This window comes from Sebastes umbrosus, chromosome 4 (genome assembly GCF_015220745.1).
Source record: "Sebastes umbrosus isolate fSebUmb1 chromosome 4, fSebUmb1.pri, whole genome shotgun sequence".
NCBI lineage: Eukaryota > Metazoa > Chordata > Actinopteri > Perciformes > Sebastidae > Sebastes > Sebastes umbrosus.
In genome coordinates this window covers 34145845-34171747 of record NC_051272.1, presented here as the reverse complement: position 1 = coordinate 34171747, position 25903 = coordinate 34145845, and the positions used below count along the sequence as shown (strand labels likewise).

At 41.7% G+C, this 25903-nt stretch overlaps 1 protein-coding gene across 7 annotated transcripts in view; it reads right to left on the bottom strand.

Annotated features, from left to right (window-relative positions):
• Nucleotides 1–2553: 2553 nt before the first annotated feature.
• carmil2 (capping protein regulator and myosin 1 linker 2) overlaps nucleotides 2554–25903 on the bottom strand; it is a 59296-nt gene continuing 35946 nt past the window's right edge. For 3 of the 7 annotated variants that reach the window (XM_037767117.1, XM_037767118.1, XM_037767123.1), the window contains 11 exons: nucleotides 19304–19378; nucleotides 17181–17284; nucleotides 13757–14672; nucleotides 11603–11707; nucleotides 9921–9957; nucleotides 9100–9168; nucleotides 7751–8016; nucleotides 7083–7218; nucleotides 6452–6541; nucleotides 6024–6146; nucleotides 2554–5911 (listed from right to left, as the gene is read on the bottom strand). In XM_037767117.1, the coding sequence (XP_037623045.1) occupies nucleotides 5319–5911; nucleotides 6024–6146; nucleotides 6452–6541; nucleotides 7083–7218; nucleotides 7751–8016; nucleotides 9100–9168; nucleotides 9921–9957; nucleotides 11603–11707; nucleotides 13757–14672; nucleotides 17181–17284; nucleotides 19304–19378 (2514 nt within the window). In that variant the 3' untranslated portion in view covers nucleotides 2554–5318. The remainder of the gene's footprint in view (nucleotides 5912–6023; nucleotides 6147–6451; nucleotides 6542–7082; nucleotides 7219–7750; nucleotides 8017–9099; nucleotides 9169–9920; nucleotides 9958–11602; nucleotides 11708–13756; nucleotides 14673–17180; nucleotides 17285–19303; nucleotides 19379–25903) is intronic. The other 4 variants (XM_037767119.1, XM_037767120.1, XM_037767121.1 and 1 more) reach the window with 4 other exon arrangements.

The window sequence follows — 25903 nt, the reverse complement described above, 5'->3', positions numbered from 1 at the left end:
CTGACTCGTTCATTCTTCCACGTTTTCTGATAGATGCAGCGGGAGAAAAAGAGAGGATGTCTCTTCTCATACGTTGGGGGTCTAGACAAACACCGATCAGCCATAACATTGTGACCACCTGCCTGATATTGAGTAGACAGCCCTGACCCGTCGAGGCATTGACTCCACTAGACCTCTGAAGGTCTGCTGTGGTATCTGGCACCAAGCCATCAGTAGCAGATCCTTTAAGTCCCGTAAATTGTGAGGTGGGGCCTCCGTGGATCGGACTTGTTTGTCCAGCACATCCCACAGATGCTCCATTGGATTGAGATCTGGAGAATTTGGAGGCTGAGTCAACACCTCGAACTCGTCGCCATCCACATGATGTAAAAGAAAACGTGATTCATCAGACCGGGCCACCTTCTTCCATTGCTCTGTGGTCCAGTTCTGATGCTCACGTGCCCATTGTAGGCACTTTTGGCGGTGGACACGGGTCAGCATGGGCACCCTGACCGGTCTGCGGCTACGCAGCCCCATACCCAACAAAACGCAAATGCACTGTGTGTTCTGACACCTTTCTATCAGAACCAGCATTAACTTTTTCAGCAATTTGAGCTCCAGTAGCTCTTCTATTGGATCGGACAACACGGGCCAGCCTTCGCTCCCCACGTGCATCAATGAGCCTTGGTTCACCAGTTTTCCTTCCATGGACCTCTTTTGGTAGGTCCTGACCATTGCAGACTAGGAACATCCCACAAGAGCTGCAGTTCTGGAGATGCTCTGATCCAGTCGTCTAGCCAGCACTATTTGGTCTTTGTCAAAGTGGCTCACATCCTTACGCTGGCCCATTTTTTCTGGTTCCAACACAAAGTTCAAAGTTCAAAATGTTCACTTGCTGTCTAATATATCCCCCCCACTGCCAGGTGCCATTGTAACGAGATAATCATTGTTATTCACTTTACCTATCAGTGTATGACCTTTAGTCACTAGTAAGGTCAAGCTCCAAAAACACTGGCACAACATGAAGTGATGTTCAGACTTTGCAGGCTTTTTCTTAGTCTCCAAGCCGAAGTGAATGTAACCCCCTTGTATCGCATCATCAGTTATTTTCTCCCCAAAAGAGACGGAAGGCATCAAACAACAAAAAAAAAGAGTCCAAAATTATGACACAACTCATAATTTTAATAATTATTAACAAGTATAGGTATGGATTTATACTCTGTTCATAACTTTGTTTTTGTTTGCTTTATGTAGTTTTTGTACATATTCTGTGCGTGCAAGGCAAAGAGAAACATAGACGGTAGAAAATAAATTCTCCCCCCGGGATGAGACGGAGGCTCAGGTTGCTGACAGCACAGGGAGCTGAACTGAGGTCTGCTCTTACAAAACACACACCATTCTCCACCGCCACCCTGAGAGTTCGATAGACTGAATATGTTGCTATCTCACACAATATCTGTTCATATATTGGTCTTTTATTAGAATCATATCTGGTTCTCCTGTGGTATGATGGATGATGATGGTGATTACATACGTGGTTGTCTAATGGGATGACTGAACCTGAACTGATTTGAATGTCACATACTGACGTGATTCCACAGAAATATGCAGAAACATGCAGAGCTTTAGTGTCCCGTGTGTTAATCTGGAGATTCTAAAAGGCTTAACGTGAAAACATCTTAACAAGGCAAGAGATATTTTCCCACATGGATGGCATGATGGGACTTGTTAAAAATTGTGGAGAGGAAATGGATTTGACATCATTTTCAATGTATAAAAATTCTGAGAAACCAGAACCAGAAAATTGGGCTAATTTCTTTAATTCTAAATGTTTTTTTTCAAAATGTTAGGAGCCCCCTCACCTCTCTGTAGTAGGAGCATAATTTGTAAGAAAAACTGGGAGGTGTTGTTAGAAAAATCTATAAACCGAATTAAAGCAACACTTTTATCTTTAAGTAGCTTAATCTTAGCCTGGTTCCACATTTAAAATGTTGCTGAGTAATTCAAAGGTCTGGTTCTCTTCTTCTGATTGGATGTTTCCCCTGCTGGAAAAAACAACTGAGCCAGTCAAGGCCTCAGTGAGCATCCAACTTAAGTTGTAATATTCATCTAACTCAGGGGTCAGCAACCTTTACTATCAAAAGAGCCATTTTAGGCAAACAGAAAAAAATTATCTGTCTGGAGCCATAAGTCATAACTTAACGTGAAACAAAGTTGTAATATTACGAGAAAAAAGTCATAACATTACGAGAATAAAGTCATAACTTTACAAGAATAAAGTCATAACTTAACGTGAAAAAGTCGTAATATTACGAGAATAAAGTCCGAACTACGAGAAAAAAAGTCGTAATATTACGAGAATAAAGTCATAACTACGAGAAAAAAGGTTGTCATATTACGAAAATAAAGTCATAACTTTACGAGAAAAAAAGAAAATAACATGTAAAATTACTACTTAATAATATTATGACTTTATTCTCAAAATCTCACATTTATTTTTTTTCCTCAATGTGGCCCTAATACTCCGTCGTACCGTCGTACCATAGACCTACAACAATGATAAATAAAAATGTAAATTTAAACAAAAAACAGTTATTCATTTCCATTTTTATAAATCCACAGGGAGCCACTGGAGAGGAGCTAAAGAGCCGCAGGTTGCTGACCCCTGATCTAACTGCACCAAATATGGTGACAAGAGAGGATGAAACTGACACAGCTATCGAGACTGTTATAAATGGACTGACTGAAATAACAGTTCTTAAATGAGAATATTAAACTGGAGGCATTTCCTAAAAAAAAAAGGTGTTTATGTTGTTCCACCTGTTCATTTTAAAAAACCTTGAATCTAGCTTTTGGTCCCTCTAGTACACGAGGAAATGGTATTCAAAGTGTACTGTTGTTTTCTTCCTTGATGGTCTTCAAGAGAATGACCTTAAATGATGACACGGAACTGTCACCGTGCACTACTGAGGTCCTGCAGTGAAGTCACATAGTGCCGTGCGCTAGAAGGAAGCAATGGACCTGGTCCATGAATAAAAATGACTAAATCATAATAATGTTCGTCAGTTTCTGTCTCACCTGTGCTCTAAATACTAGCCTTGTGAACTCTGTGACCAATAACGGTCTCTTCTTATGTAGTAACTTTACATTATCTCCCTGAGCATCGCACTTTTCATTCAATCTCACTGATGTTTACTGAAAGGAAATGAGGAAATTGAACTATGGATTTGGTGCAGTACTTATTCTATTCATGCAGTTTACACAAAGTTTGTCTGGCATTATGGAAATGTTCTCTTCTAGCTTCCTCAGCAGGCAGTATTAATACATCTTTATGATAGCGGGACAGAGAGCTCATTTTCTAGCTGCCAGTATGGCGGCTGTTAGAGACTGTGGACATAAACTGCAGAACCTCAGTAGTAATAGTAAGAGTAGTGAAATGAACGTGCCTGACATGTTGCAAAATAGATGATTGTGATTGTGATGATTGACATGATATTTACTACTGCTAACATGACAATGAGTGGATGGATGTCACAGTGATTGATAGGTTTGGGGGCAACAACGAAAAAAAAAAACTCCCTCCCAAACTGCTAATGACAAAACAAAAAGAAAAAAGCAGAGGATTTAGAGGGGATTAAAAGTGGGATTTAAAACATCATGCAATCTAAATTTTTGAGTCATTACGATTGAAAAATGAATGGGACAAAATGAGTGTCTAAATGTAGATTAATCACCTAAATCTAAGTCACAATGAAATATGTCAATGTAGTTGAAGAAGCCTTTTTTCCTGAAATCTGGATCGCGAAAAAAAAATTTAAAAAAAAGAATTCAAGAAGGCAAAGTGAAAAGTCAGAATCTTAGAATCATAAAGTACATCAGGGGCCTTGAAAACTCCCTATCAAATCATAATGATAACATGTATAATAAGCAGGTGATATAAATGTGTCTTTGACATGATGTGTCAAAACCAGCCCGTTCTCATTTCCAGGGCGTCAAATACCTACGTTACGGCCTAACGCATCCGACACGGACACATAGGGCACCCTTTAGCGTCTGCATAAGACACACTGGGCTGTGAGCTAACTCAATATGTGATGCTCAGAGTAGTAGTAGTATAACCGAGAGGGATGGATGTCGGGGTGATGGATGAACAAACAGACTTTTACCCAGGAGGCCGCTGTTTGTGTCCCGTGTGAAAACAAAGGTCAACGTTGCTACGTTACGTAACTTAATTTATGTCACGTAGCAAAATTTACGTAATTGTAACCCAAACCATGATCTTTTCCTAAATCTAACCCAGTAGTTTTGTTGCCAAGGGGTCCTGACCAAGTGTCCGCAAGTGACGAGTTTGGGAATGAGAACAGGTTGGTCCAAACCTAACGTGCTGATGAACTACACTCACAAACGTTCTGTTTAAACGAGCCATCCTTTTGTGGCGTACGATAAAGACTTCACAACCATCCATGATGATATTCTTGTCAATTTTACTCATTTAGCTGAGGCTAGCTGTGTCCCATTTCAGACTCAGCTCTCCTTGGAAGGACTCGGCTGACATTGAGTCTCAAAGGTGTGTCTGGTTGCGTGTTACTAACTGTTAAATGAGCTAAAAATGACTGCTTATCTTGCAGCTTTATGGCGCCAGTTCATCAGTGTATGGAGATGAGAATATAGTTTTAATGAAGTACCTGGACATTTTTGACATCGGTCTGAAGATGAGCTGTGAACACACTAAGACAAACTCTGCAGACACACGGTATGTTGCTGGCTAGCCACAGCTAACATCTGTACTTTCGCCGTTTGGGGTAAAATAAGCACAGACTGCAATAACAACACAGCGGTCGGATTGGTACAAATAATGCATGCCTCACACAAACTTACTCAACTCATAGAGACAAAAATCAATCCTAAAATTTCTAAAAAAAATCCCATTTATTTTCAGAATGTTGCCCTCAAACACGTTATGGCCAGCTGAAGAAGTTCCTGTTATTCTGGGCACGTTGTTGGCAGGTGTTTGACCACTGGACGGTTTGTGCAGTCTGTGTTTATTCACCCCAAACAGCCAGTATAGCAACCGTACAGATGTTAGCTGTGAGCAAGTAATGAAATTATGCGCCAACCGTGTGCACTAAATAACATTTAGCTGTCAGACCTTCAGAGCGAACAGCCCTGACATGGGACACAGCAGCTGTTTTCTACAGGAGGGTACAACATTCATGCTCTTCTCAGACCTCGGATACCCTCCACAGCTCCTGATCTCAGTGATGTCACAGACCCCCCCCTCCTCTCTCTCTCTCTCCGAGGTGTGTCTTTTCTCCTCAGGTTAAGTCAGTCAGTGTGTGTTATTCAGACAGAGGGGGCTCAGTTCTTTGGTCTGCTGGCTCTGCCGTCACCGTGTGCTGTTTCGAGGCCGCCTCTCCTCTCTCCTGTGTGCTGTTTCTCACATCCGCTGTGCCTGGTGCTGTGCCGGGGCTCTTCTTTTTGTGGGACAGAGGGCTCACTTGGGGGTTTTCTGGGGATTCAGATGCAGCTGGGATTGTGCCGGGGGTCTTTTCTTGTGGTGGTGGTGGTGGTGGGGACACCAGCCGTTTTTCTAGAGTTTGGAGCAATGGTGGGACTGTGCTGGGGCTTTTTTTCTCAGATGGGGGGGTTACGAGAGGCTTTTCCAGGCTTAGGGTTAGTGCTGGAGGCCTCTCCAGAACGGATGGAGCTTTGTTGAGGGCTGCAGTTGGACTGAAGAGTCGGGGTGCCCGTGCTTCTTGTTGAGCAGGAGCTGTAGACGAGGGACACCCTGAGCCTGGGGTTTCCTCTTCTCCTAGAGGGGGGTGCTTGGTTTCAGCTACTGTCCCTCCACAGCCCGTCCTTCGTCTCTCTGCCTTCAGCTCCTCCTCCTTCTTGACAGCCTCCTTCTTTTCTTCAGCTGTAGGTTTCCCGGCTGGATGGATGAAGAACATACAAACAGATGGACAAAATGTGTTTAGATTGCAGAAAGAAAGAAAGAAAAGCAGTGAATAAAAGAATAAGAAAAATAGAAAGTGATGAACAACCTCTCTCACCCTCCTGAGCTCTTTGTGCTTCCTCCCCACTAGATGGATCTTCAGTGCAGGTGGGCAGGTCTCCTCTGTTGCCCCGGAAACGGATGGGCGACCTCTGTAACACTGCCTTCAGCTCTGAGAGAGATGGAGACAGATAAAGGGGCTTGAGACTATTGGAGGAGACACTGTCTGACACAGACTCATGTCTAAATCTGCATTAATCCGTATTTATGTGATTATACACTAAAGAAAACACACTTATTAATATTATATTCAATTTCTGAGAATAGATCCTTCAAAATGCTACACACTGTTCCTTTAAGTTCCAAAAGGTTGGGAACCCCTGGTTTAATGTATTTATATTCCTTACCTTACTGTTATTGCTTTTGGTATTCAATGTGGCCAGTATTTAGCAGTTCAGTTAGTTGTTGATGTCTTACCTTGTGTCATGGCCAGAGCGTCCTCGTGGACGGACACAGCTCTGCGTTGTGGAAGGGGCTTCATGTGTTGGCGTGACTTAGGAAGAATCTCTGAAAGTACGCAAATGAACACGAATATATAACGTACAATGTAAACGTATGTCAGTTTTGCAATCAATAGATATCTACTGTGAAAGTGAGTCAATAAGAGAGAGACAGACAGACAGAGATACGGAACCCTGAAATGATGGATCATATATTTTTCAGATCATATTATAAGATTATTGTGATTAATGTTGTGTTTAAATTGTTACATGTAAATTCAACCAAACCAAGTGAATGCAACCTTACTGAGTAAAACACAAATCTATCCACCCATCTACAATTTCATCTCTTCCTCAGTGATTTTACAGCATTTCACACCTTGATTCATGTGACTCTCACATGGCATCCATGTGACTCACGTGTGACTTCGGTGTCATGTTACATCAATGTGATGATGACCAAGAGATGGCTGTTAGCACACAGACCACCATGAGCCTATACTCTAACTGAACCACACCTGATTTCTCATAAAAGCTCATAAGTGATATACCAGCCAAACTCTAATCGGTCGGAATGATTTGGTTTGACTGAGATCAGTCAGACGTACCGTCGGTCACTGATTGTGCTTTCTCGGGGCGATCCTGTGTGCTAGTAGCCCTCCATGGAGACGGGGCTGGAGGAAGCAGCTCTTTCCTGGAGGACGGGGCTGAGGCTGCACCCCAGGGATGTTCCTGGCTTCCATTCTAGGGATGAAGATCAGAGGGCGCTCAGTGACTGCTATGAGCATACGGAGGCAGAGAACATATTGTGCCAATAATGGAACTAGGCAGTGGTTTGTGGTGATAGATCCAACAGTCCTGCAATAAACCCTTCCTTCATGAATGAATCTATTTATGGCCTTTTTGGAGGTTATAGTTTGTGCTGCTGTTAACTTATATTGTGTTGTGTTTGAGAGGTGATTCTAATACTTAATCTACCCCATTGATATAAATGGGGTTGACAAAATATGAAATTCACAACACTTCTCTGTGACACCAGGAACTCTGGTTTAAACATTACTGCCACCTTGTGGCCTGTATTAGTCACCGTTACCCAACTTGCAATTCACAATACAAACAAATGATACGTTTCCACATTTATAATATGTATCCTTTTTAATTGTATATTTTAACAATATGAATAGCTGTATAAACGTTTGAGGTAAATATTAAAGAATTAATGAAACTGGGAGTTAAGCCTATAACCTCTGAGTTTTCTGACTGAGTGTTGTATTACCTGTGCTGTGGCCTCCTCTGGTCTTCCATCAATAGTGTGTGCTCTGAGCTGGACTCTCCCTGCTGAGCTGCTGGAAGGAGGAGCAGAAGAGGGACGAGCTCCTCCTCCTCCGGCAGGAGAAGCCGGGGTGGGGAGGGGAGGCTTGGCTGCGATGGCGGGTTTGGGTGGCAAGGGGCCAATGGGGCGCTCGGGGACGGTGGGCTTCGGGTAAAGGGGAGGGTCCGGGCGGAAAGGGTCATGAGCTCTCATAGGATGCCTGGGGTCTGCTGGAAACAGAGGGTGCAAAGAGACAGTAAATCAGGAGGGTGCAGTCCAGTCTGTGACTCCAGGTTGGACAGACGTTCAGGCACAGTAACCAGGACAGCGAAGCAGAGACACAGGCCCATTAGGACATCAGGACATGAGGACATCAGGAAGCTTGTGCTCCACAGACTGCTGCATCACACAGCTCAGGCCAGGGGCCATGTTGATGATGTCATTGGCTCTTTCTTATGTCACACTAGTAGTACTACAATAGTGACTAAAAACAACATGTAATAGCTTTACATATTGTACATTACAATACTGTATGTGCAACATGTTAAAACACATCAAAGAGCATTTTGTTGTTCTGTTCATTATGTCCTTTATGTTCTATTGCCATACAGCTTTTATGGAAACCATGAAAACAGGTTGATATAGATGAATTATAGCCAATTGAATATCAGTGGATTTCCCCCCCTAAACCTCATAAGCCTTAAACCTGCTGTAGGCAGTATATTTTTGGCATCATTGGGCCAAAATTCCATAATAACCTTTCAGCATATTGTAATTCAAGTCTTCTGAGAGAAAACTAGACTTCTGCACCTCCTCATGGCTCTGTTTTCAGGCTTTAAAAAATCTAGTCCGTGACAGGAGACTTTGACCAATCACAGGTCATTTCAAAGAGAGAGAGCGTTCCTATTGGCTGTTCATTCAACGGAGGCAGCTGTCAATCACTTGCAAACTCAGACGAAACAGTCAAACTAGGCAGTGCTGATCAAATATGAATCAATATTCTGATACTGTAATGCCTATTTCTCTCAAATGTTCTCAGAAACATCTGTTTAGCTGTAAAATTAGCAAGTTTGCTCCAGCTGGTGGGCAGTGCTTGGTATTTCCTCAACAGATCTCAACCTGGCTGCCGGGTCACAAACTTTCTCATTTTACAGCTAAACAGTACACTACAAGATGTTTTTGAGAACATTTGAGGAGAGAAATAGGCATTAACGTAACAGAATATAGATTCATATTTGATCAGCATTTGACAGCTGCTCAGAGACGGCAGACTGCAGATCAGCTCTGACTGGTTGTTTTCTTAACATAGATACCTGATGAAGTGGACATGGTTCTGGGCTTCATGAATGTGGGAGGTGGTACAGGTTTGTCCAGGATAGCACCTGAGGGACAAAGACAGTAGAGAGTAGTACAGCCAAGGGGTCAATTTTAATCCAAGCCGTATATGTAATGAACACAACGTGAAGACTGGGCTCAACTGAAGCTCTTCTAATGAAGTCCCAGCGCTGTGAGTGGTGTACTGCTGTTATCAGATCAGCAGAAGCTTAACTGAAGGTGCAGCTGCAACAATAGTGTTGTCATTAAACATTAAAACATGGTCAGAAATACAACGTTTTGTCAACTACAGGTTTAGTTTTGTTTCATAAAACTTTCTTTTTACACGGCTGTGTTGAATACTCGATCCTGATTGGTCAATCACCAACGGTGTTCGTTGCTATGTATAACAGACCGTTGCTATGTATAACAGACCGTTGCTATGGCCGCAGCTCTGATGCTGGACTCTGGCGGACCGTTTTTGTGTCAAATATTGATTTCTTCAGTAAGTAGCTGTGTAATAAGGGGGTTAATGTACAGCTAGCCGGTCATTGTTGTGAAAGAATCCCCTTCAGGGCGATGATAGATCCCGACGCGGAGCATCACCCTGTCAGGGATTCTTTCACAACAATGACCGGCTCGCTGTACATTACCCTTTACATATCACATAGCTGTTACACAGATTAGTTCCCAAATATGTTTAGGAAAAAAAAAAGGTGTTATGTGAGTGTTGACAGTTCAGATTTGGAGAGAGATACTGTATAAAAAGATCTGCTTAAAACATGAAATGTTTGATGTATACAAAAACAGACCCACTCACCTTCAGAGTTGGCCTTTCTCAGCTCCTCATCTTTATTCTACAACAGACACATTGGACAATATTAAAGTCCGGATAAAATAAATATGTGTTCTGAGTTTGTTGCACCACAGAAACATGTTCATTCAAAAAAACGCCATGTGTATAAAATTAGGTTTCATCGTTTTAGTGATGTCACCGTGTTGCTATTAACTTGGTGAGTATGGTGTTATTACTGATAGGCATGATGAACAAAGCTATGGAAATAAGACCCAAGTTGTAATTAAAGCAGAATCGTTCTTTATGTGAAGAGGCCCCTGGGCACAGTGTCTTTAGAGTCCCCTCCACATGTTACCACTTGACTTATCTAAATCTACATAATGATCAAAAAGAAGCTGTCATTCAACCAAATAACTGTACTGATCGCAATATCTTTCTTTACACATCATTGTCTTCTTTGGGACGGCACACACTAGCAGCAGTTAGCTCGAATGCAAAGCCCAGCACCGGGGGTCTGATTTGGGGGAAACGCCCCGACTCCCCGCCGGATCAGCAAACTTTCTGTTGCTGCCTTAACAACAGGTTAGATCTTCTCCAGCCCGCTGTGCCTCCCGGCGCTGTGGTTTGCACTGGCTGAATTCTGTCCCGAAACCACAGAGTATGAGACTAGGGTGTGCGTCATTTTCTTGTTTCAAATCAAACTATTAAAATGCACAAAACAGCCCCCAGAGAGTGGCACAGTAAACACACAGATGGCTAACGTAAACTACAAGCCGACGCCACATGTGAGGATTATAAGATAGCAATGGTATTTTGACCGGCTCTCAGAGTCTCAGCAGTTTGGTCTATTTTGTGTATTCTTGCCCTGCTTTTTATTATTATTATTTTTTTAAATAACTGATGACTGTAAATTTACATTGTATGTAGTAGAGGTAAAATCATGACCAGACATTACACAGTGCTCCTTTAAAGGGGACATATCATGCTCATTTTCAGGTTCATGTTTGTATTTTTGGTTTCTATTAGAACATGTTTACATTCTTTAATGTTAAAAAAACTCATTATTTTTCTCAAACTGTCTGTCTGAATATACCTGTATTCATGTTCTGTCTGAAACACTCCGTTTTAGCGCATTTCAATGGAATTGCGTTGCTAGGAAACAGCTTGGGTCCATTCTTACATCCTGTCAGCTTGATGTCATACAAAACAACAGGAGATAAACTGGGACACATTTAGTATGTTTATGTTTAAAACTGTGAAATGGTCTAACTATTGTAGATTTGTGACATCACAAATGGACAGAAATCCAAACGGCTTGTTTGAAAATGTACAGTTTCTGAATACGGGCTGTGTGTATTTATCTGTGGATTGAGTGTTTTGATACATTCACAGTATTTATATATCACCTAAACCTGCTTTATGATATAAGAGACATGAAAATCTAACTTTTTACAATATGGGACCTTTAAATATACACAACCTGAATTCACTGAGAACTGGCCAAACTAATATGTGTCAGTTATTTCACATTGTGTCACAATTCATCATATCAGATTGAAGTGCTACATTTTAGACACACATCAGTGAACCTTCAGACTTCAGGCCGTCTAATCTAATGGCCTGTTGAAATGTGTTCACCCACACACACACACACACACACACACACACACACACACACAGACACACATACACACACATCATCCTACCTGGCTCGCCTTGGTGTCGGCAGGTGGTGATTTGGCCACGCCCATTCTGTGCAGCATCACCTGAAGCCTCTGTTCAAAACTAGATGTGCTCTCAGACGCGTGTTTCTGGAGGACGATTAGAATGGTAAATGTGAATTTTCACAGACACGCACGCACGCACGCACGCACGCACTCACGCATGCACATATGCGCACACGTACACAAATATCAACACATAGTAAAGCCAGCAGAGCAACCTTGGAGCTGATAGTAAAAGCAGCTGTGACGTCATGTTTCATTCTGGTAACAACCTACTCGAAAACTAAGGGCTTACTGACAATCAGCAATATGAATATTGAGTGGTTAAAAAATAGAAACTGACGCAACACTCGTCGCTGCTGCTGGAATTCTAAATGTCTCTCGCTTTTAAAGAATCCAGCAGCCGACGTTTCAGCTGCTGCTGACAGATGAAATCACATTCATTTACAGATAAGTTCTTGAACCATCTCTTATTTGTCAACTTTCTCAGTCTGAGCAAGAATCTGATTACAATTTTTTTTGCAATTGCCAATACACACGGACACTGGTACTTGTGGCACAATTATTGAAAGCACTAACTATTGAGCAGGTATGCTAAACCAGAGGCACATGGTCTGCTTTAAGCTGAGTCTGAAATTCAAAAGACACACTTTTTGCAAATGACTATACACAGCTATCTACATCGGACACATCATTCAAAACTAAAAGCCTGTGTGTTGTTTGCTAAACACTGACATTGAAATACCACACTCAATTATCAATCACCTGCACCCAGAATGCACCTGTGAAAACACCTGTAACCAATTAGATCAATTAGGAATCAGAGCTTCAACCATAGAAACAGGATTCAGGTTTGCTCTTTGGAGGCAATGGAGGCCAATTTTGGAGAGAGAGTTACTGGACTGTGCAATATACTGTATTTAGTTTACAGTAAAATACAGTAACTATGTTCACCTCATCTTCAGTTGAAGTCATTGTGTCTGATACTGCTATGCCAATATGACTGTTGCCCATAAGCACATTGCATTTGTGTTCATAGTCTAGATTTACAGCATGCTACAAATGAATCTAGATAATAGTGTTTTATACTTCTATATTTTTTTTCAGGACATCTGTGTTTTTACAGGTGTAGTCCTTGTACTACTAAAAAGTAGTTCTAATACCACTTTAAATTAATAGTGAACAATTCCAAAACATAGTTTTTAAGATTTGTTTTTTTCTTACCTCCAGACCATTCACGGTACTACAGTAGAGCTGTGGTAATATTGTTATTGGCAAGTTATACTTATTGATGAATATGAATAAGATATTGAAAGTAAGTCAACGATGAAAAGATACAAGTAAATATTACAGGTTTGAAACCGCAATCTACAATAAAAAGTCACCGTCTGTCACCGTCGCCACCCGCCCCCTGCCGCAGTTTGCCAACTGCCTGCAGCAGGGCCGTCCATCTCTGTTCCGACAGAGTAGCACGCAGTTTGCATGCATCGAGCACAACCCCAAGTTACTCCACCTGTTGTTGTGGAAGGGGGCAGCTCTTCTTCCAATTGATCGCAAACCCCAACTTGGTTAGGTAAGATCAATTGGGCCGTGTGAAATATCGCCCATTCTTTGGACTTGACCATGACAATGAGGTCGTCTAGATAAAAGTATGCCCTCATGCCACAGTCGCCGTATCCACACATTTGCTGAAGGTGCTGGGGGCCAGCGAATAGCCGAATGGCAGTCTGTTGTACTCCTAGGCTATCCACCTCGACATGAAAGTATGCATCCTTCAAGTCGATGGTGGTGAACCAGTCTCCCGGTTGAACCAGTTTGAGCATCTGTTTGATGGTCAAAGGAACGTCTTGTGTGCAGTGGAAATGCATACTATGCTACCATGATGCCAGGTAAACAAGTGTTGAGTTTGCATTAACAGCAAACAGCATCAACAACAAATAAAACAGGAGCAGAGAACAGGGAGAAGTCTTACTTAAATATGGTCAAATATATTTATAAAACAGGGAAATAAAAGTAAAGGCATGTTTCTCACTTAAGGCCTGGTTCTCAGCTTTGTTTAAAAATTAACAGGACTAGCAGTTTGGTGTTTATTAGACGATCTGATTGTGTGTGCGTTCAGTGTGTTGTCAGACTGACCTTACTGTGTGTGTCATCCTTGTCTTCAGGCTCTAATCCCGTCAGCAGTATGAGACTCTGGCTCTTGCCCTCTCTCAGTGACCTCTTGGTCACCTTCAGTCTCCTCTCTCCATACGGAGTCCCTCCCAACTTCATCTCCTTCCCCTGCACACCGCTCCTCTCCTGCTCAGTTAGAGGGGAGGTGACCACGGGACTGGGGGTGCGATCTGGCAAGACGGGGACTGCCTCTTCTTCCAGATTGGAAAGCGTGGCAGTGGTGAGGTCAGGGCTTGTGGCGACGGTGGGGTAAGAGGGAGTAGTCTCACTGGAAGGCACCGGCGTGGTTAATGTCTTGGCAGGCGCCATCGTTCCCCCGGCATCGCCTGCAAGATGGTGGCTGGTGGCAACGGTTCCTTCTGTGGTGGCGGCATCATTAGAAACGTTAGCATCCTCCACTGACCTTGCCCCTCTCCCCTTCTCTCTCTCCTTGTCCCTCTCCCTCTCTCTCTCCCTTTCTTTGGCCTCTCGGAGGGGTCGAATGAGGTCTGCAATGGAGGTCCTTTTGACCTTCACCCCCTCTCCTCCTCCTCCTCCTCCCTCTCCCCCTCCTGCCTTGGCTGCTCGGCTGGCTCGAGCCCTCTTGAAGGCAAAGAAGTCGCCAAACTTTTTCTTGATGTTTTTGGTGGGAAGTGGGGTGGTGGTGGTGGTGGTGGTGACAGAAGAGGGGGTGGGGGGAGTGGAGGATGTGGAGAGGGGTGAAACATCAGTGGATGTGAAGGATGTGTCAGTAGATGGAACAGAGGGAGAGGTGACAGTGGTGGTGGCAGAGGAGGTGATATTGTCAGATGAAGGGGAAAAGGGGGTTGAGGCTGAGGGGGTGGAGCTTGACTCTGAGGGAGTGGCTTGGGCAGGGATTGACTCCTCCCACCGGCCTTTTCTGCAGCAGGGAGACAGCAGAAAGAGCAACAGACAAGAAGAGACACTCAGTACTACAACTACTGCTACAGGACTCAAGACACATGCTCAGTTCAGGTACACAACAAGAAGGGTCATGCAAACAGTCCACAGAGCAAACACATCTCTCAGTGAGTACTAGAGGCAGTTGGTCAGTCTGTCAATCTGCTCGGGTCCAGAGCATGATATCGAGATGACTACTGGACAGATTACCTTGACATTTGGTGTGTCTAAGGGAGACGTGTTGCTGGAAATGCGTCGCCAGCGAGACCATTGTTTTCCTCTAAAAGTTTAAATATTCTCAACTTTTCAAGGGGAATTCATATCTCATGTTGTGATAGTTTCATGTAGGCTACTGTCTTTGAGAGATAGAGAGAGAGAGAGAGAAAGAAAGAGAGGGAGAGCTAGCACATTTTCCTGTTAATCACATTGGTGTCGCATGGTTTTGCCCAACGTGCTTTGCCAAGGTGTTTTCTGCTGTGGACAGCAGCTGCTGATGTGCTACTTTTGCTACGTGGCTAGTGTCGATAAAAGTTGAAAACGAAAATGTTTAAATGGAATTATTTTGTATAATTTAAGTTTAAGCTGTCATCCTGCACTGTATTCAATGTATGAACTAGGTTAGGAACAAGGTCAAAGGTCAGGTCAGCCTGCTTTAATGAACATGAGAGAGGGTTACCATCTCCCCCCCATACAGTATACAACCACCTGTTGTCAGACTGACTAATTGAATGATTACAAAATGGCAATTCATTCTCAACAGCTGGTTAAAAAAATACAACCATCTTAATCATTTTTTCTTAACTCAGGCAGGTCCAGAACAGAACTCAGACAAGGGATAGTGTTTATGTGGTGTTACTGTACAGTGAAGGGACACAGGGTTTGTTAAACACTACAAAACATTCACCATGCATTCTACACATACAGCTACAAGGCTGAAATCCACAGGCGCAGTTTGCGTTAGTTCACTGAACCCCCTAGAAATACATCTATACTTTTTATAATAACGCAGAACTAATAATTTATTGTAATGAGGAATAATATAGACCTTGTTGTGTCTTCTTATTGACAGAATAAGAAACCAACAAGATAAGAAGGTAGATTTGTGGTCTTTTTATTTACTTATAGCCTAATAACACCGGACTCTGTCCCGATATGCACTTTCTGTTACGTCATGTAAACAAACCACGTACCTATCAGCTGTGAGCTCCAGATCAGACTGGAGACATATAACCAAAAGATGGCTGAGTAGTACTTGCAGTAGTTGCTCATTTCAACTTCATGCACGTACGTGGTCGCAGCTATTGCGAATTTGCGCTGGTTAATATGATGATTTTGATGTTTGTTCCTTTTTTCATTTGTTTTGATATGCTTGAAAACGCAACATAAAACGTAGTTCGTGCAAATGTGGCAGTTTTTTTTAATGTGGGGAAATGCTATTAAAAACACAATAAACTAGAACGGCACTCGGAGAGCGCAGACCTCCGCCAAGGTGCCCGACTTTAAAAACAGATCACAGCTCACAGCTGGCGGTACTGTGAGGTGGTCGGCTTGTTATTAACACGGTGTGTTTCCGTGTAACGTATCGGCGGATGCCTCTCTCATTCAGCAGCCTTGTTATGTCTGTATAACGTTACACTACGTTGTCTCTCATCCCTTCATTTACCGCTTTTTTCTTTTTCTCACCGCGGACGGCCAGCAGCTCCCGCACACACATCCACACACGTATCTCTCTTCTCTCAGAAGGAGGAAGAAGGCGGGGTCATGTGTCATCAACGCATCATCAGTTACACTGCGCATGTGTTATACCTTGAGGTCTTAATGCTCAGGCTGATAGGCTTGTAATTCTTAAAAAAAAATCTGAATCTGGATCATGATCCAGACTGCCACCAAAATCTAATGGATTGTTCATTGTGCCACACCCCACCCCTCCAAAATATTTTGGAACTTTTGGAGTAATCCTGCTAACAGACAAACAGATAGACGGACAGACAGACAGACAGACAGACAGACAGACAGACAAACAAATCAACAAACCAACGCCGGTGAAAACAATACCTAAGGGCCTTGGAAGGAGGTAATTAACAATAATGTGATAAATCTTGTCATCCTTAAGACACCCTAGGGTGCCGTGGCACCCACTTTGGGAACCGCTGGTTCAGTGGATTGCTTCGGTGACACAAAAGAACATTTACATCGTAGCTGCCATGATTTTCCATTTTGAAAATCAGCAGCGGGATCATTTCTGCTCACTGGCTGCCACACTGCCAGTCACTATTTGACGCAGGTGAGTAGAAGAAGGAGGTTTGTGAGATCGATTGGTACTTTCAGACAGTCATAAATAAAATGTCATATTAATAAGCAGAAAGATTTTATTCTCAGTATACTGCTGTCTTAAGTGGTTATTCAGCAAAGAGAAAAAATGGGTGTCTGTGTGTGTGTGTGTGTCTGTGTGTGCATGTGAATGTGTGTGTGCGTACGTTCAACTCACAGTGCATAGTCAGGGATGATTTTCTTGGTGAAGAACTCCTCTACTCCTTCATCCACTCTGCCCATCCCCTCACTGACCTCATTCTCTACCTTTGAAACCGGCTCCTACAACAAAAAACACAACAAAATAAAATACAGTATGTACACTCGTGTGTGTGTGTGTGTGTGTGTGTGAGAGAGAGATATAGAGAATCAGACTGAAAGACACTTGCCAACAGCCAACATCATTATTCAGAATAAGTTTTTTCACAAATGCAAAAGCATGTTTCATGAAAAACCATATTGTAACATTCCCAGTATATACAGTAAATATACAGTAAGTAGAGAGCTTATTGCAGCTTAAAATTTAACATTTTAGAATAAACCAACACTGAGAGTGCTGATGATAGTTTTTCAACCTGTTAAAAAGTCGAGAGCTGGATTAATTTAACACCCCTATACCCGGATATTTAATTGAATACAATGTACTGGAACAGGGTATATTCATACTGTGTTCTAACATAATTCATCACGTCATACTTTTCAGCTAATTTGTGTTTGTCATCATCAGTACAACTGTAAATTAAAAGCAGTCTGTTGAGTTTGGAAATGGACCTGCTCAAGCTGCCATGGACTATAAGCAAAAAGAAGCTCCAGGTTATGTGTAAGCAACGTTCTAACTGGGTCAAACCCAGTCTGCAGAAACTCACTTACAGTACAAAGAGTTGCATGAATACAAAGCCTTCTGTTAAAGGGTAACATTGGTATTTTTCAACGTAGACCCTATTTTCCCATGTTTTTGTGTCTAACTGACTAACAAAAACATGGTAACATAGGGTCCAGGTTGAAAAATACATAAGTTACCATTTAACCTTTTACATGTAGAAAATGCCATTTTTCACTGTCAAAGCAGCACACAGTAACGGGTCACTATTAAGGTCCCATATCATGCTCATTTTCAGGCTCATACTTGTATTTTGTGTTACATGCTGTAATGTTAAAAAACAACTTTATTTTCCTCATACTGTCTGCCTGAATATGCCTGTATTAACCCTGTCTGATGCCTCTTGTTGTTTGCCCTGTCCCCTTTGCTGCTGTAACACTGCACATTTCCCCGCTGTGGGACTAATAACGGACTACCTTATCTTATCCTATACACTCCGTTTTAGCGCATTTGAAAGGAATATCAACGGAATTGCAACAGAACTGCGTTGCTAAGCAACAGCTTGGGTCCATATTTACTTCCTGTCAGCTGATGTCATTCACATACACTGCAACCGGAAATAGAGTGGTGCAGGAATGAGTCCTAAAACCCATATATGAGTTAGCATTTTAGCACCTCTCTCGTCTGGAAGTCAATGGTTTTTTTGAATGGGTTTTTAGTTAGATGTCTGAAATAAAGTCGGTGGTTAACACAAGCTGACGGGATTTTAACGTTTTGTTCTACGATATAAAATATGTCTGTAATTATCCCACTCGCGAATTTTGAAGCCTTTACGTGTCTTTAAAAAGGCGGTTGCTATCAAGTGGCTAAATGAGACTACTAAACGTCATCGCGCCGACTCGTCCTCCTTTACAGCCTCGTTGTGTTTATACTCGCGCTAATGTTAGCTTTTTATTTGTGGTGATAGCATTCACACTTCAAAGTAATAAAAGTGGTGTTCATTGGTATGAAGATTATTTTGCTGAACAAAATGTGTAAGTATCATAAATGTTTGTTTGCCACAGAGCTTATTTTCTGTAATAATCCAAAACCCAATGGAAAAATCCCATTGACTTTTTGTCGAGGGAACCAGGACAATGCTAACTTCCTGGTTTGCCAACACAGAAACGTCATCCCTGCACCCCTCTATAAATTGAGACACATTTAGAGTTTTTAAACCTGTTTGATGGTCTATATTTATATACTGTACAAAGAAATCCTGACAGCTTGTTTCAAAGGCACAGTTTCTGAATACGGGCTGTGTGTATTTCTCTGTGGATTGAGCATTTCCATACTTTCACAGTCTTTATGTAACCTGCTTTATAATAAAAAAGACATGAAAATCATTTTTTTTTTTACAATATGGGACCTTTAAAGCTGAAGCAAATATGGTTAAAAAAAGTTATTTTTATAAAACGGTCGCTATATCCTGACTGTAGTACCTGAAACAGGTAATCTGAAAAAAAAAATGATGTGCCTCTGTGTCCTCCGGTGTCCTCCGGTGCTCCTACCAGCATCTGTAAGATTTCAGAGACCGGAGGAAAACAAGCAGTCAGAGCTGATCTGAGGTGTGCTGTCCATCTACTGTCTATGAGAGCCGGCTGTCAATCACTCACGAACTCCGACCAAACGGTCAAATTAGGCAGTGCTGATCAAATATGAATCAATATTCTGTTACTGTAATGCCTATTTTCTCTCCTCAAATGTTTTCAGAAACATCTTGTAGTGCACGGTTTAGCTGTAAAATGAGAACGTTTGTGACCCGGCAGACATGTTGAGATTTCTTGCGGAATACCAAGCACTGCTCACATGACCGGAGCACAGCCAATAGGAATGCTCTCTCTCTGAAATGACCTGTGATTGGTCAAAGTCTCCCGTCACGGGCTAGAAAACAGAGCCATGAGGAGGTGCAAAAGTCTAGTTATCTCTCAGAACACTTGAATTACAATATGCTGAAGGGCTATTATGGAATTTTTGCCCAGTGATGCCAACAAATTGTTGCCTACTGAAGCTTTAACTTTAATCATGAAGGCATTCTTCACAGGTCACAGAACTGAAAAACACTTTTGGGTTTTTATTTGAATGTTCTGACTGAGGTGAGGTGGGTACACGGGCACCTGCACATGAGGCACATAGCTGAGACTAAAACTAGCAGAAGGCTTCAAGTGTAGGGGAAGGACAAAGACAAGACAGTTACATCTAGTGATGGCATGGACAGTAGAAAGAGGAGTCAAATAGAAGGACGACCACATCTACTTCTACTGTTCGTGTCAACCTAAATATGCATAGAGGATACAGTATGGGAAATTTCGGTCCATAAATTTCTGTGCACAGATGGCTGCAAAGTTACCATCGCTGGCCAATAATATCATTACACAATTAATGCAGCTATTCAGAAAGGAGCAATATTTAATTCAGTATTTAATATAGTTTTAGTCAAGTAATCAATCAACAGAAAATTAATCTGCAACTACTTTGATAATCTATTAATCATTTTAGTCACTTAGTCACTGATCAAGGAAAATGACAGATATTTGCAGGTTTCTGCTTCTCAAATTTTTGTCTAATGTGATACTAATGTAAATATGAAAATATCACCTTGGGCACTGGGAATTGTGATGAAAATGTTTCACTATATCTGATATATCCAAAACGATTAATAAAGAAAATATCTGCATTGTTAATCGATAATGAAAATAGCTGCAGTCCTGGTTTGCTTATCTGGTCAAAGTAATTGCTACAAATATGAACGTGATACAAAAATAAGCTATTTATCATCTGGTGAGACTACAGGACTAGCAGTGGGGGGTACCATCTTGGTATCAGAGTTGATTTTGTCATGAAAACTATGACGAAAATTGATATAATTTTCACGACAAACACAAGATAAAAACTACATCAAAAGAAAACATGAAAATTAAAATAATTTGACCTGTTCTTGCATCTTGTTTTACAGCGACGTTTACGTCTCTGCCAGTGAGTGTTGTTGCCATGTTAACGTGCTAGCAATAGATTTATGGACTAAAAAAAATGTGCCACAAGAATATTTTGCAGATTAACTAAAACTAACAAATTATTTATATCTCAATTATTTAGTTTTTGTCAAAAGACTAAAATTTAATTAAAATCAGGTGCTAAAATGAATGCTGAGAATAAACCATGAAAGCTCCAAAGTCATAAGAATGAGACGTTTTCCTGTTTGTGAATGCAGTATTTGTCTCCATCTTTAAGCTCTTTCCATCTCTCTCTATCATCCAATGAAAAGAACGCGCCTCTCTTTCAGTCTCTCCACCTCCTTTACAGCCACCTGTCTCTATGTACTACATGCCAACATGGCACTTTGTCACACAATTGTTGGCACACAGACCCGTGGCGGCTGGTGACTCAAAAAACTGGGGAGGACAGGAGGGAAACCAACCCACAGAGTCATGTTATTTTACACTAGTTAGCTACTTATCGCTACTTTCTTTCTTTATGAAACAAAAGAACATAATTCAGATTCAGTATAACAATAACAAAAGAGCCAAGGATATATCACACTAAACAAAAATATTAAAACCTACACATATTGAGGGTCTTAATAGCCTTTTTCTTTTCAAATATTGCTCAACATCCTTCAAGAAAACAACAAAATAAGGTATTTATTGTTAAATTTATATTTATGAATAAAATATTAAAAGAAAACATATACAATTTATTATAAGAAAATATTTTTTTTTTTGAAGAAGAAACCAAACACCACATTTTCCCATAATAATGTCTTTATTAATTTCTGCATGTTGTGGTTGACAGGGTATTATTTATTAATAATTTTGAAGCACACTTCCTTAACCTTATTCACTATTAGGTATTTATGAGGAAGAATCCAGACTTTCTTCCAATATTCTATATATCATTTACAAACCGATTCCAATATGCCATGACATCTGGAATAGCAACATGTCTTTGAAACAGGACAGTTATGGCTCTATTATTATTTTGGGGATGTGGTGAGAAACACATTGTTCCTACTGGGGAGTCAATCTTGTATTCTACTGGTTGTTTATTAGAAGAAAGCTAAGGGAGGTTATCCTCCCTTGGAGCGTCATTTGACGTATTTTGGCCAATCACAGATCAGCATGAAAAAAATTAAATGCATTGAACTGACAGGAGAGGTCCCGCCCTAAGTGAGGACGGAGGGTGCTTGTCCTCCTCTACCCCCCACGATGCCCACAACCACTTCAAACACACAGGCTGCCCTTTCAACTCTGCCCTGCAGGTGTCGCAGTTGAAGCATTTTCATTGGAATTTATTAAATAATGGATATTTTCCGAAGAAGAGAGAAAAATATTTTATAAATGATGCTGAGATTTGTTAATGATTTATTTCAACTAATTACTCTTTTTAATATTTTGATTTCCCTCTTGCCTCTCAAAAAATAGAGTAGCAGCAACCTCCTCTGCTTCTATGGACCAGCCTCCACTGATACAGACTCTCTCTCTCCCTGTCTCTCACACACAAATATATACATCTCTATATCTCTCTCTATATAAATATACACACATACACTTGTTACAAAGGGTCAATAGAGATTTCTCCACACACCACTCTGCACACCCACACACCATACATTCAATAGGCCGATAAATAAAGTGACATCCACACAGTTGCCCAGCTACTGTACATACTGTACTGTAGTAGGTCATTACCTGTTCTGTTCAAAACTGTGTCCATCGACATTTGACATCATGTTTAAAGGTTTTAACAGTTTACTGTTGTCATCAAATGTTGATGTAGTTGAGTTGGCATCCATGGCTCTGCATTAAGCTGCTCTCTGCTTACCCAGCAAGCATGCTGACTGAACAGCAGGGGAGCAAACACAATTCCTCCCATGGGTGCACAGACAAGCCGTGCCAGGCAGCAGCACAGTGCACACGCCACAGGCCTGACTGGGCAGATATGAGCAGGTGGAAGTAAAGATTTACCAGGCAGCAGATGAGCTGGAGAAATCCTCCGTGTTGCAGGAAACAATGGAAGAAGAGCTTGTTACAATTGACCACCTTGACCAAATTGATTGTTACCCTTTAGCATCGGTATGGGTCGCACCGGGCTTTCATCTAACTCCAATGTAAAGCCATCCACGTCAGTATTAGACAGTCAGAGCAACTGATGTAATATAAAGAGCGAGAAAGTCTGCTTGCGGATGGGAGGGGAGGTTGGATGGGTCAAACACAGGACTTTCACCCAGGAGACCGCTGTTTGTATACCGTGTGAAACCAATTCAACGTAGTTTTATTACATAACTTTCATACTTTACTAACCAGTTACGTAACAAGAGTAGTTCTTAACACACATACTTACTTTAACCCAAACCACAATCAAGTAGTTTTGTTGCGTAAGTAAACTTAAAAACTAAGTAAACCTAGGTTAGAAGTTTATTTTGAAAAGACACTATGCATGTAACGAGCGGAAACTGACACGGCGTCCCTGACACGTCCAAAACAGACGCTAGAGGGGTACGTAGGGCGTCATAGTTTGAAGCGTCCATGGACCGGGAAATGCATCTGAACAAGGGAGGGCCATCATTTCAAGGCACACGGAGGGGGTGGGTGCATATGCATTGAAACAGACAGGCCTATATATTACTGATGTATAGCACCCAATTTGACTGTTATCAGCTGTGTGAGTAACTGATTAATGTTACTATTTGTTTATTAAATCAACTTTCTATAATGAATGTAACTCAGTGCGTGCCTCCCTTTGTGTGCGGCATGCAGGAGAGCAAACTGTGTTTTGACCGCAGTAAACATTTTGTTAAACGCCAATAAATATGAATTGAAGCAGAATATTTTATTAGATATGTTTTTTCGATACATTTTGACTTTTGGACTGAAGACTGAGACAATTACAAGAGACAAGGACTGAGCTCACTCAGAGAAGGTGGACTATTGCACGCAATGTTTCTGTAAGTTACTAATAATATAAAGAATTTGAATGTCAATGTTATGAATGAAGCTTCAAAGCTTCCAACTATCCAGTACAGACCAAGTGGAACACTTTTGTACTCCGACGCCCAGACCAGGCGCTAGGATGAATGATCTCCTGTGCTCCATTTCAGTACCACGGACAGCGTTGCACTCACACACACAGCAAACAGCGCTGTCCACGGTTCAACGGAAACAACAGCTAGATGACAGTCACAGCGAACACAAGGCATTCATCCAGGAGAGCGTTGTTTGTGTGCCATGCGTTAAGTTTCACTTTCACGTTACAATGAGCAGTTTGTCCGTGTCATGTGTTCACAACATTCAGTTTCATTTTCACTGTACAAACGTAGTAGTTTTAACCATGTCGTTTTTTTCCTAAACCTAACTAAGTGGTTGTGTTGCCTAAACCTACAGTTAATTGACGCCGAGGGTCGTGACAAAGCGTTGGTATGTGATGAGTTGGGATGAGAACGTGTTGGGCTGCACATCAAGTTATTAAGCCTTCTCTGTATCGTAGTTGAGTAGGTATGTTATAATACGGTGAAGTGCACACCACCGGTGGTGGGCTAACGTTAGCAACAGCTTGAGATTGAAGCTCGTTAGGGCTCCAAATCCTGGAGGTCCAGATATGCACATTATGGCAACATCAGCACCGTTTCCACCCCCTTTATCTCCCTCAGACGTTCTCTGTCCTCCTGGTTGTACCACACCTGTCCACTAGATGCCCCTCACTGAGTTTGCCTCTGTGATTCACCTGAATACCCTTGTCATCAGGGACCTCCCTCATGGCTCCTGCTTATGTGCTTATAGTTCCTGAATATACAGAACAGTGGGAAGGTTTCCTCATGCGTTTGCCAGATCCTCCTCTGATGCCTGGTGTTCTAGCCATCTGTTACCTGCCTGCCTCTTTCCTTGTTCTGGATCTGGATACCGTTAGCCTACCTGCCCACTGTTGTGAAATACTAAAAAAAGAATCATTGTTATCTTGAAATGACTTGACCCCCTTCTTATGTGATTGGTGTGCATAGTGATCGCTGATGGATTACATGTAGCAAACTACTTCCAAGTCTTTCTTTCAGGGTGACAGAGGCCTTCCAAGTGTTCATGGGTACAATGCAGGGAAACGCCAATGATTGATCTCCAGTCCATCACAGTGGTAATGGAGACAGTCTTTTGATTTATACAGTTGTATCCAGTTCACATAACCTACGAGAGGAAACCCAGTAGAACATGGGAAGGACCAGGAATGAACCCTCATCTTTCTGGCTATACGAGGCCACGGACTGCTCTACCGGTCAGTACTGGGTTGGGAACTAGATTTTAAGCATAAATAATGCCGTCAATATTGCGTGTACTAAGATTATTGTTCAGGATCGGCTGCAGTTAAGCTAGTTTGTTAAAAATACAAAAACGTAAGACCTCACTGTGGTACTTGAGACGGTTTTGAAATTGTGTCATTGTGCAACAGTGTTCTTCATGGCAACATAAATGTTTTATGTAGAACCATTTGAGCATGATAGAGCTATAGAGAACCTTTGTAAAAGGGTTGCTTTTAGCAGCACAAAAGGTTCTGCTATGGTAGCTACAAGCCTAAAGACAAGTCTGCTGCTACAAAAAAACCTTTTTGCTAACAGCATCAGTTCATTATGCTGAGTTGCATTTTGCCCAAAAGTAATTAGTGTTCTATGCATATACAATGTATCAAAAGCGCTACCCTAACATAACTCCTCTATGGGTGTAGGACCTGTGTATTTTGGAGTGTAAATGAAACAGGCTCCATTTTCATAAGACAACAGGACATTTTGTCTCATTTATCTGGGGTGAAATATGATAACAATTATTATACGCTTCTTTTTTTTTTGCATTCTCCTTGTTTAACAAGGCAATAGTGCCCATATGTAATTTATCACTGACACATCTGGCTGATTTTGTTTTGCTTCAGCTTTTGAGGATTGGTAGGCCTAGTTACTAGCTTCTTAGTACCTGGGCTCCAAACCACTACTGCCTTGTTTTAAACACATCACCAAACTGTCTTTATGTTTGTCATTGTCTTGCAAATTTGTGCTTTTTGATCTT